This window comes from Saccostrea cucullata, unplaced genomic scaffold (genome assembly GCF_032062105.1).
Source record: "Saccostrea cucullata isolate Sc308-1 unplaced genomic scaffold, CSIRO_AGI_Scuc_v1 ctg1073, whole genome shotgun sequence".
NCBI lineage: Eukaryota > Metazoa > Mollusca > Bivalvia > Ostreida > Ostreidae > Saccostrea > Saccostrea cuccullata.
The window spans coordinates 225,663-237,973 of NW_026926768.1; the positions used below are offsets into that span (position 1 = coordinate 225,663).

A 12,311-nucleotide genomic window follows, 5' to 3' on the forward strand; every position below is an offset into this window, starting at 1 on the left:
TGAGGTACCCTGTCATCCCCTGACTGACACTGTGTGCCCCTGAGAGGAACCAAGTTACTTACCTGACTGACACTGTGTGCCCCTGTGTGAGATACACTGTCATCACCTGACTGACACTGTATGCCCCTAAGAGGAACCAAGTTACTCACCTGACTGACACTGTGTGCCCCTGTGTGAGGTACCCCTGCAGTCACACCTGTATCGATTCCATCCCTCTGAGCAAACACCCCCATTCAGACATGGTCGAGTCAAGCACTTGGCCCACGGTTCCACCTTGCACTCATCCCCAATTCCTGACTGGCTGTTCTTTCTAGCCACCATCAATAGATCCACTTTATTTCCATTTACCACTAGATCTTGCATGCATCCTACATATCCATACCCCAGAGTCCCTGCCCAGAGGTCCTTAGGAATGTCATCATTTGAGGTTCCAAACCCTCCCACATACAGCTCTCCATCCAAGTTCAAATTTGTACTGTTCCCTGGCACAACGTAGTCCTTTGTTTCATTGTCCAATGTAAAAGAACCTGATTTTCCTGAAGCAGAGTGTTTCAGAGACACATGGTGTTGCATTTTATCATTCACTTTTGTGTTAATTCTATCTTTGAATGCACCAGAACCTAAATCTATTATAAACCATAAGTAGCCATCAAATATCTCAAAAGCAAAGAAGTCTGAATTTCCTCTTCTACTATTGTAAATAACCACTCCTTTGTCCTCACTGGTTTGAAATGTGAATGAGAGGGTGGCTCCCTCCCTGTTTACCTCCCATCGGGGGAGGGGGATGAAGGACTCAGGGGTGGTGAAAGTGATAGGTTTGGTTTCCAGTATATCTTGACATTGGTTGAAGGTCACTGCTCCCTCCACTTGGACAAAACTGTTTTTGGTGGAAGCCATTTTGCTCAAGTCAAGCTTCATGCCATCTGCGGTGTAAATAACCTATAAATATTGGAAATAACAGTTCATATTAATGTAATATATCACAAACAACCTATTCCAATGGATCTTGTATGACAATTTAACTTAACCTCTGTCACATAAATATGAAAATGGTTTCTAGTTGTCTAGGATATTATCTTATCTTGGACTATTTCTGTCACTATTTTGATGTAGGATGGAAAAATCTGACATTGATATACTACTCTTAGCCATACAAGACTAATAAATGACTGGTCTAAATATTTGATACTCAGTTTATTTCTTGTACAAGTAAATTATGCCGTAAATCTGGAAATTTTATTTTGTGAATTCGGGTCAAAATGGTGTTGATTAATTTTTATGTTTCAAAGTTTTGCAAATTACCACTGCTTTGTTGGTAATTTATTTTTGAAAAATAATTGTGAACTCACAAATTTGTCAGCAAAAATTTCATAGGCCAAAACAAATCTGCTGTTGCTGAAATTGTGTCCTTGACCATTTTATATGACCTTCAATCAACAGGAACCCCTTGACTTTGACTTTAGACATAAAATTTCTTTATCTTGCCTGAAGATTTTGATTTTTATTAACTGAATGTAGTTATGGTCATTAAGTGCAAAGCTAATGAAGAACAATAATGATGTGGTGATCTTAGCTCTGGGTGATCTCAAGGGAAACCTAAAGGAATATCGTAATGTCTCTCTTAACAGAAATACTATTAGGCAAAACAAATATTTGAAGACCAAAGGAGTCAGTAACTCCTATCTTTTTACATTTCTTATCCAATTATCAGGAAATTGCATCAACTTTATCAAGGAAAACATTGATTATTTTTACATGGATTGTGAATTCCACTGAGCTGACATTCTTTCAACACATAAACCTAGTTTAATCTGAGAAAAGTTCTTCAAAACTGGACATTAAAGGGTTATAAAAAATTTTTCTCAGTAAACTGTACTCTAAAGGGTTATAAAATCTTCTCAATAAAGTGTCAAGTCGAAAAGAAGTTGATGAGCACATAGAAAGTGTTATGATTGCTGTACAATGCCAAGTCAAAATGACAAGAACGAAACTACATACTCGGAGAGAAAAAAAATCAATGACCAAGATCTAACATTATTACACAATGTCCGGAAACCCTGTCAGTATTTAGTGCTGCATCAGGGAGCTCTGTAAATCTCTAAATAGACCAGCTAAGCCTATTCTAGCTTTCTCCCAATTTTTTTGTCCCCCACTTTCTCAAAAGCGAGGGGACATTAAATCTCATTCGTCTGTCCATCTGTCAGTCCATCACAAAAACTTTAACCTTGCCCATAACTTTGATTTAGTGGAGCTATGACTTTCATATTTCACATGTGTATTTCTTGTGATAAGACCTTTCTTTGGGTACCACCGAATTTGACCATTTGACCTTGGAGTTTGACCCACTTTTACAAAAAAATTCCAAACTATTACTTTGGCCATAACTTCTGAATGGTAGATAATAGGACTTTCATATTTCACATACATTTTTTGTGACAAGACCTTTTACTGGATACCAACAACTTTGACCTTTTGACCTTGACCTTGGAGATTTCCGTACTTATGAAAAAACTTAAACCTTGACCATAACTTTTGAACAGTAAGGGCTAGGGCTTTCATACTTCGTATAAGTAATTCTTGTGAGAAGACCTTTCATTGGATACCAAGAACTTTGACCTTTGACCTTGACCTTGGAGTTCAGTAGTGATTTCTAAATAAATGACATAATAGGGTGTTCATATTACACACAATATGTCATAAAAAATGACCACAATTCCTTGAATTTTTTTTTTATTTATGTGCACCTTTAAAATGCTTGTCACTGACTTAAATACATAACAAAATGATTTTGCCTTACTATTAATTTTTGAATCATTTTTGTTTTAACCTAGCTACAATGTAAATGCTTAATAATGATATGTTTTCTTTAAAAATTACTTTTGGAGAAAAAGGATCTCTTTATGTATCTATACGGTCGCTAATAATAGTTCATTGTTTACATTCATTTATAAAATCAGAAAGAGAATGCTGCTGATCGACAGATCAAATAACTATCTGGCCTTCACTTATGGTAGTATAGACTTTCAAACAAATAAATACCTCTGATCTTTGGGAAAGCAATAACCCAACAAACTTTCCAATTAAATAAAGATAATGCACTTTTATTTGAATAAGAGATTGCAACAAATACCACAAAGCAATCAAAAAGGTAATTTAATGCCTTTAAAATTAATAAATGCCTTTCCATCTATTTACAAAAGCCGAGTGGAAATCAATTTCACTTCATATTTTTAATTAATAAAACAGGTATTATCTCTGTCTGCCTAAGGGATTGTTAATCAATGAAATCTACATATGAAAAGAAGAAAAGGAAAAAAGCATGTGAAAGAGGTATCGCACTAATTCATAATCAAATTTTTCCGAAGAATTCATGTGGTGATAATGAAATATATGCTGCCCTTACAACTTAAAAATACCACATGTACTTTTAATCTGAATATCAAATTCTCAAGCTAATGCACACATAGATTTTATTTTATATCAGATCTTGTTAGGCAATGATATATGGTTTCATACTTTATAGTTACAAACAGTAATGAAGCTTATCATCTAGAGTAAAGAAAAAAATCTAAGCTAATTAAATTAAGGCCCAATAAAATTAAACTAGTTTTCACTTTAATTCATTAATCTCTTTAATGTGCAGAATAAGTTAAATAGAAAAAAATGTACTGCTGAAAATCTTATGAATTCAATTTACAATCACTACTGTAACAATATAATCAAGACAATATTTTTGTTTATTTTTCCCCTTTGCTTTTTATTCAACTTTTCTTTTAAACTAGAGGACTTTTATCTTTTTCCACCTCCCACTTCCCCATCTCTTTTTTTATCCAACCTGGATTATCAAAAAGTTTGTGGACTGGAAAAGCAACTTATGATACATCAAGAATTAAACACTATTCAACATACCTTATCTATGTACAGACTATGTTATAAAATATATGTTGATATGAACTTTCCACAATTTTGAATACCTTAATGATAATAAATCCCATAATTCCTTTACCATTTTATTCTCTTGTACAACCATTACCTTTTTCATGCATCCCTTGAAGTTGTTGGGGACGATGATCCCCTGTCCAAGTCTGGTGGCCTGGGGGTGCCCCCCGACGTACAGCACCTTACTGTCCAGCATCGTAAACACCCCCACCATACTGCGCTCCGTAGAGTGGATACCGTCCACCGTCAGCTGGACCTGTTATCCACAAACAAGAAAAATGTAACTCTATAAATCATACAAAATACAGGCAAACATCATTATCAGGAATTTGTTGGCATCACTATTTATTTTAATTCAATTAACCAACATGTATTTTTGATCAGTTGATAGATATTCTATGAAAAATGGTGTTTTTGCATTTATTTATCTGTAAATGTGCATGCTATATAGGTCAAGTCAATAAATCACTTTTTTGTATTATTTATATAGAAAATACCAAATTAAAAAAAAATGTAAGTTATTACTGTGGAATGCAAGCTCTTTGAATTTGATCCTATTTGCAGAAATCAAAAATTCTCTTAGATTTCATCCTATCCTGTCCTTTGGGCAAAAAACATCTATTTTTTAGTGTATTCTCAGTTCTAACATGAAACCTTTTCATTAATTCTTATTGTCTATAAATATGATTGATTTCTTCCAAAATCAATTGAAGCAATACACAGGGGGGAAGAATGCACACACAGAGAACAAAACATAGAGAAATCCCAGAAGTCCTCAGTCAACATGGCTGACAGAATGGAATCAAATCAGACCAGCACAATTATCACTTAAGTCCATTATAGCACTACTCTGATCAACTGGAAAATTAACCGAACACCCCTCATCTCAAGTCAGTGGCCCCTGAGTAATGAAAAAGACCCAGTCTTTAGTCAGGAGGGCTTATGAAACATGCAAATATCAATTACATTTCCATCCGCTGACCACAGTAAAGGAGAGTCCACTGTTTTATTGGACTTAACATTGATGGGGAGATTCAGGACAGGCTTGATTGACAAATCCTAAATGATGTCCTGGTCTCAAAACAAATCTGATTATAGTCATTCACACACGGACTATTTTTTATTTTCTAGCCCACGGAATACCACATTCCACTTGGATTTTTAGATAACAAAGTGAACAAACCTCCATAAAAAGGCTAGCTTTACTTAAATTAAACATTAACCTTTACTAGTTGCCACCTACAAAACAATCAGGGGCCCAATTAAGCTTTGTCTGATACAATTCTGATTGTACAAACTCTGAGCTTCTTATAAATCTACACAATGCCTGAAATGTCACTTTAATTTGCTAGTAGCTTTAATTTTCAAATAGAAATGTCAAAACAACTAATAAACCACATAAGAAACAAAAATATATAGGTAACACTCAATGTTACTCAATGTAAATTGAGTTAAAATACTTTGCAACCCATCTCAGCTAGCTCACCAACCATGCTGCATTGAGACACCATGCTGTCAAACAAATTTGTTTAATTCATAATTTATCTGCAAGTATTTATCCAGAACAATCTATATCAGCTTACTAACAACCTACCATTTCATCTCACTAACCAGGTGACTTTATAACAGTCATCCTTTCTTAGTAAACTGATCAGGCACCAGCTGTCAAACAACCACAGTATCTCAGCTAATTAAACAAGCAACTAACAAAATTCACCATATATATCTCAACCTTTTCTGACCAAGCACCTGTTAAACAACCATGCTATCTCAATTTACTGAGCAATATGTCTATCAGAAAATCTGGTTATTTCAGCTCACTGACCAGACAACTATGAAACAACCAGGCTATCTCAGCTTACCTGACCAAGCAAATGTCAATAAACCGAGAAATCTCAACTCTTTAACCTGGCACCGATTAAACAGTAATGCCTTTTGCTAGCTTGCTGGCCAGTCATCTTTTTCAAAATCAGGCTATTTTAGCTCACTAACAATATATAAAAAGCCATGCTATCTTAGCTAACTTTTCAGGCACTCAGCAAATAGCCATGCTATCTCAGCTTGCTGATCAGACAGATGCCAATTAGTTATGCTATCTCAGCTCAATGATCAGGCACTTGACAAATAGCCATAGTATATCAGCTTACTTTCCTAGAACCTGTTCAACAACCATACTATCTCAACTTTGTCAAAGTAGCTATCTTGGCTTCCTTACAACATACCTTTTGAAGAGCTAAGCTACATGTATCTCAACTTAATATCAATTTTGTCAAGGAACCATTTCATCTCAGCTTTGTAAGCAGGCAAGCATTTTCGCGAGATAGTCATTGGACAAAATTTTCACGAATTATGGCTATTGCCCTATATAATCTTTAGGAATACTATTATACGAGAATTAAAAATCTTTTATATTACAACAAATCTTTTATATTTCACTGATAAAACACTGGTCAACAAAACTTTAAACATGTATGGCCACCTAACACCTGGCTGTTTAGCAGAGTCAAAGCTTTCATACACCAGAGTCAATGTACCTAATATAATAAAGTGTGAATGACATATAACCCCAATTATCGGTGTTCAATCAAAAGAAAAACCAGGTATCTCACAACAGTATGAATTGGAGGTTTGACATTTTCATCAAATGTTTGGATCAACAATCAACAACACCATGCAATACTAACAACAGTGAGACAATTTTGCAAACTGGCAAAAAAACAAGCCTAGAGGAAGGGTTTTTCATGCACATGCTACCATGGTAACTTACCATTGCCATGGGTACTTACTATGTACTTGGCATTTCCTATTGTCAGCTTTTCAATAAGTAAAGAAACTGAACTCAATAGAGAACAAACAAAAAGTTAATTCAAAGAACAGGGTTAGAAGTGCAGAGTGATTGCAGTAATAGCTGCAGAGTGTGATCTAATCTAACCTGTGTAGATCTATAAATCGTGCTTAATACTTAGTAGCTTCAAGTCATTTCTTAGAATCCAGAAAATTTCATTTAGAAGTTTAACTTTTTAAAAGCTTCCACTCAGTGCTAAAACAGCAGTCTTGTATTAATCACTTAACAAGATGTAAATGACCATAAAGCTACCAGTAATCTCATAAAAACATTTCCCTACACATTCAACTATGAAATGGTGCTAAAAGCAAATAATATACCAAAACTAAAATTACATCCAAAATAATTGCATGACTGCAAATACTATTTATTATTTAAAGTTCCATCCCTATATCCTTGCAATATAAGACATATCTACGTCATGTGTAGAGTTACCTTTCTTGATTGTCTAGTTAACAGTAGGTGGTGCCACTGGTTGTCGTCAAAGCGGTAACCACTCGGACCGATATCCAACTTAGTCTCACCACCACCCAGGTTCACTATCGCCATGACTCTTCCATTCTTCAGAGCAATGCTGATGTAGTCACTCTTTTCTCCTGAAAAAAAAAAATAGGAAAATAGGAAATGGGCAAGACAAAAATTGATACCTGGAAAGTCAAATACTATTGATAAGGAAGTTAGATAACAATCAATGTTCATTAGAAAGAACTATTTCAATCTTACACTGAAGTTCAGTAATATAGGCCTTAATTCATTAAACAACTTGTATTACTTTTGATTCAAAAATAATTTTACCAGCTCTTTGAGTACAAGATATTAAACTGTCTTTAAACATTCAGTAACCATTCAGGCATTGCTGACTTGCTGTACAGTTTTAATTCATATATATTTCATTTCAAGTGTCTTTTATTTATAAGAAACACAGGTATTTAAGCAAATAAATATATGGCATAGAGTAACTTAAAGCACCAAAACCTTTGATTGGTTACAGCTAGTGCTTTGATTGGTTGCAATTGTTCACAAGTTCATACCTCATAAAACACAGCAAGTCTACCAAAGTTAATTAGAAATAAATCAACTGTAATATCATACGGGTCTACAGTCTTGGCACTTATTAGTCTGTAGAAGTACGGATCTGGGCAATGCAGTATAATATTGACCTTATAAGCTCTCAAAGGGGGTAAATAATTGACTTTAAAAAAATAAGTCAATGTATATAACCTGAAATCTCTGATTAGACAGTAGCTCTACTGCTTAAAACATTTCATAAGAGAAAATTAGTATCGTACGTAAAAGTATGCAACAGCAACAAAAAGAATAATGATCTTTGGTTTTGTTTTATTGTGTACTTGGTAAGATTAATTGCAGTAAGACTAAAAAGAAGTGTTTTATAAGAATATCAAACAAAAGAATTGAGTATCTTAGTGTAGTCTAGCTTATATGACAGTAAGTAACATTGAAAACAAAGGAACATAAAAAAAAAAATAGAAGTTTTTTTTAAATTCAAAGCAATTTAAAAAATGTTTAAAAACGGACAGACAATAAACAGTATTAAACACCTTACTATGACATATAAGCTCTTCTGGTCTCTGACAAGGAAAAAATCAGATGAGTTTACTCCCAGTGCCTTCAAACCTGGACATTTCTGCATACTGGAGCTTTTTTTTTTATTTCAATTTAAGTATGGATATCTAGATTTGGTCTAGGTTTTTTTTTTACCTGTGTATAGATGAGATCTGTTTTTTTTTTTTACCTGTATAGAAGAGGAAGCTGGTGTGATGCTTGGTTCTGAAGTAGAATTCTACCCTGTCTGTCTGACTGCTGATAGGATCCATTCCCTGAGCCAGGAAATCATAGAAGATGTACTCCGACCCAAAAAAGGTCACCTCCGACTTCTTAGATTCTGTGTGACCAGAAAAAATATTATTAAATCAATTAAAAACTAATATACTTTTAATCAAACCAAATACCTTTAAAAAAACATTTATGGGGGAAAAATCATTAAAGTCATCCAAGAACTAATGAGGTGAAATCAACTTGGGTAAATTTACTAGAAATAAATGTTCTTTGAAATTTCCCTTTTGCTCCTTCTGATACTTCTAAAATCAAAAGAATTCTCATGTCTTTAATTGTAAGCAATTAAATGCACATTTGATAAACGTTATCACAATTTCCCAGCAAGATACTGACTGACAGAAACATTTTTGTGGCTTTTTTTTCTTGATAAGAAACCTTTCAATGAAACAACGACTATTAGCTCAATTCATGTTCCTCTTCATTCCAAAATGTAAACACTTCAAGACAGATTGCATGACATATTAATTTTCCTTCGAATCAAAAATTTCATTCTTAGAACATTGAGGATGTCAGAAAATGAATTTCTTGAGATAACAAACTTTAATTTTAAAGGAGGAAATCTCTGGCAGCCTCACAATGAGTTTTTCATATTAAACCATGCTAGTCTCCAAATTGTTTGTCAGATAGGCATCGGAAAACATGCGGGAGAAAAATATGAATTTTATGCTCCGGACGATTTTATCTTTCATTTCTGGGAAAGAATAATCCAACAGATATAAACCTGAAAGCAATTTCCTATAAATTGCAGATAAAACTTCAATCAAATTTTAACATCAAATACTGTTTTGTAATATGCATTGGAATTAAAATATATTGCTTTGTCTCTTAAAAAATACGCAAAGATATGCACTGCATGAATTTATCCAATTTTTAATTATTCAATTACTGACATTATCAAACTAACTATCATATATACAGATAATATGAAGTATCAGAATACAATTCTATTGAGAGTTTTCTTTTGTGGGTACTCATGAATATTACACCCAAAAATGAATGCAATTTTGTTTTGAAAATGAGATGATCCTTTCTCATGAAAAAATTTATAATTATATAAAATTTACATTTTTACCTTTTTTTAATGCATAAAAATTGCATGAACGATAAATCTCACTTAAAACTTAATATTAACTTTAACCTTTGCTGAATGCTCAAGTCAAGATGTGCCACTTAAAAATTGAAATCAGGCAAAAATAATGGTTATAACTTATGATAAATCTAAGAGCTAGAATACTTTATCAGTTGAACAAAATTGTACCTTTCTCTTGAATAATAATATTATGTATTAATGAAAAAAGAGATGACTCTTCTTCCAAATTTTTGCATTAAAGTTCTGATATTTTCATAAGATGATGTTACATATTAACCGTATAAGTGGAAACTTTAGCGAGACAAAAATTTAGCGATTTCTACCTAAAATCTGGTATATTATAATTATTTTTAGCGAGAAGTACTTTTAGCGATTTAAAAATGCTAACTTAAGAAGCTATTACAGATAATACGCAATTTCTTTTTAGCGATGTCGATCAGCATCCTCGCTAATAATGCCAAAATTTAAATCCTTGCTAAAAATTCTACTTATACGGTAATTAAAGGGATTCGATTGACATAGACACTCTTTGCATTGCTGTATATTTTGTTTCTGAATTTTGCTTTCTATGTTCATTTGAAAATAATTTGACTTTACAATAATTTGATCATGCATACCGGCAAACGAAAATTCTTAAATAGCATTTATCAATTCATGTGTGGTGATTTTGCTTATTTATCACGTAGTAAATTTTGAAAAAAAATTAATTTTCTTGAAAAGTTTTAGCCCCTCCCCCCTTTTTAGCTCACCTGAGCCGAAGGCTCAAGTGAGCTATTCTGATCAAAATTTGTCCGTCGTCGTTGTCGTTGTCGTAAACTTTTCACATTTTCATCTTCTTCTCAAGAACCACTGGGCCGATTTCAACCAAACTTGGTACAAAGTATCGTTGGGTGAAGGGGATTCAAGTTTGTTCAAATGAAGGGCCAGGCCCTTTTCCAAGGGGAGATAATTATGAATTAGAGAAAAATTAATGGCTTTTTTAAAAAATCTTCTTCTCAAGAACCACTGGGACAGAAAAGATGAAACTCATGTGGGATCATCCTCAGGTAGTGTAGATTCAAGTTTGTTCAAATCATGACCCCCTGGGGTAGGGTGGGGCCAAAATGGCCGATCAAAGTTTTACATAGGAATATATGGGAAAAATCTTTAAAAATCTTCTTCTCAATAACCACTGGGACAGGAAATATGAAACTCATTTGGGATCATCTTCAGGTAGTGTAGATTCAAGTTTGTTCAAATCATGACCCCCGGGGGTAGGGTGGGGCCAAAATGGCCGATCAAAGTTTTACATAGGAATATATAGAAAAAATCTTTAAAAATCTTCTTCTCAAGAACCACTGGGCCAGGAAAGATGAAACTCATGTGGGATCATCCTCAGGTAGTGTAGATTCAAGTTTGTTCAAATCATGACCCCCGGGGGTAGGGTGGGGCCAAAATGGCCGATCAAAGTTTTACATAGGAATATATAGGAAAAATCTTTAAAAATCTTCTTCTCAATAACCACTGGGACAGGAAATATGAAACTCATTTGGGATCATCTTCAGGTAGTGTAGATTCAAGTTTGTTCAAATCATGACCCCCGGGGGTAGGGTGGGGCCAAAATGGCCGATCAATTAGTTTTACATAGGAATATATAGGAAAAATCTTTAAAAATCTTCTTCTCAAGTACCACTGGGCCAGGAAAGATGAAACTCATGTGGAATCATCCTCAGGTAGTGTAGATTCAAGTTTGTTCAAATCATGACCCCCGGGGGTAGGGTGGGGCCAAAATGGCGGATCAAAGTTTTACATAGGAACATATAGGGAAACCTTTTAAAATCTTCTTTTCAAGTACTTCAAAGCCAGGCTTCGTTATATTTATAGGGATTCATCCTCAGGTAGTGTAGATTCAAGTTTGTTCAAATCATGACCCCCTGGGGGGTGTAAAATTCAAGCCCCCCCCCCCCCCCCCCCCCCCCCCAGTTTACTTTCAGTTCTGATCTGATCTGTGTTTTTTCCTAGCCAATTGCTCAGGTGAGCGATGTGGCCCCTGGGCCTCTTGTTTAATTTGCTTCCAACCTTTACATTAATCTTGATAATTAATAAACTAATTAATTTCAATTAACACTAAAGACAAACATGAAGTTGTCTCATGTTGACAAAGACACAAAGTATTATGTTTCTACTTTAGATTTCTTTCATTTCTTACCATCAAAGTAAAACACAGCCTGCCATATTTCAAAGTAAAAAAAAAATTATACTTAAAGTCATCATGGTCATGCAAACAAATTAATTGTAAATAAATACCCTTTCAATGTTACAAGTGCTCTGCTTCTGAAACCTGAACTCCCCACAGTGGGACAATTAACCTTTTCCATCTTTATCCGTGGATCATGCTCATGTGTAATATAATTTATTGAGACTTAAAAAAAATCTCTGAAAACATGCAATAATTAATCATATACAAAAAAATGAACTTATTAACAACTCCACAAAACTACTGGAACTGATTGAATTGTGCTGTTTTGTTTATCACGTTTTTTTTTATAAGTGCGTTGTATCAATACTGCTGCGACTCTGTGAATTTTAACCAACAATTAC

The 12,311-nt window shown here is 34.1% G+C and overlaps 1 protein-coding gene across 1 annotated transcript in view; it reads right to left on the reverse strand.

Moving 5' to 3' along the window:
- The window catches only part of LOC134272615 (neurexin-1-like), a 48,203-nt gene that overhangs the window by 23,591 nt on the left and 12,301 nt on the right, over positions 1-12,311 (reverse strand). The window contains exons 4-8 of the mRNA XM_062754831.1: positions 8,538-8,687; positions 7,220-7,380; positions 6,726-6,752; positions 4,034-4,195; positions 150-939 (exon numbers count right to left, since the gene is read on the reverse strand). Of these exons, the coding sequence (XP_062610815.1) occupies positions 150-939; positions 4,034-4,195; positions 6,726-6,752; positions 7,220-7,380; positions 8,538-8,687 (1,290 nt within the window). The remainder of the gene's footprint in view (positions 1-149; positions 940-4,033; positions 4,196-6,725; positions 6,753-7,219; positions 7,381-8,537; positions 8,688-12,311) is intronic.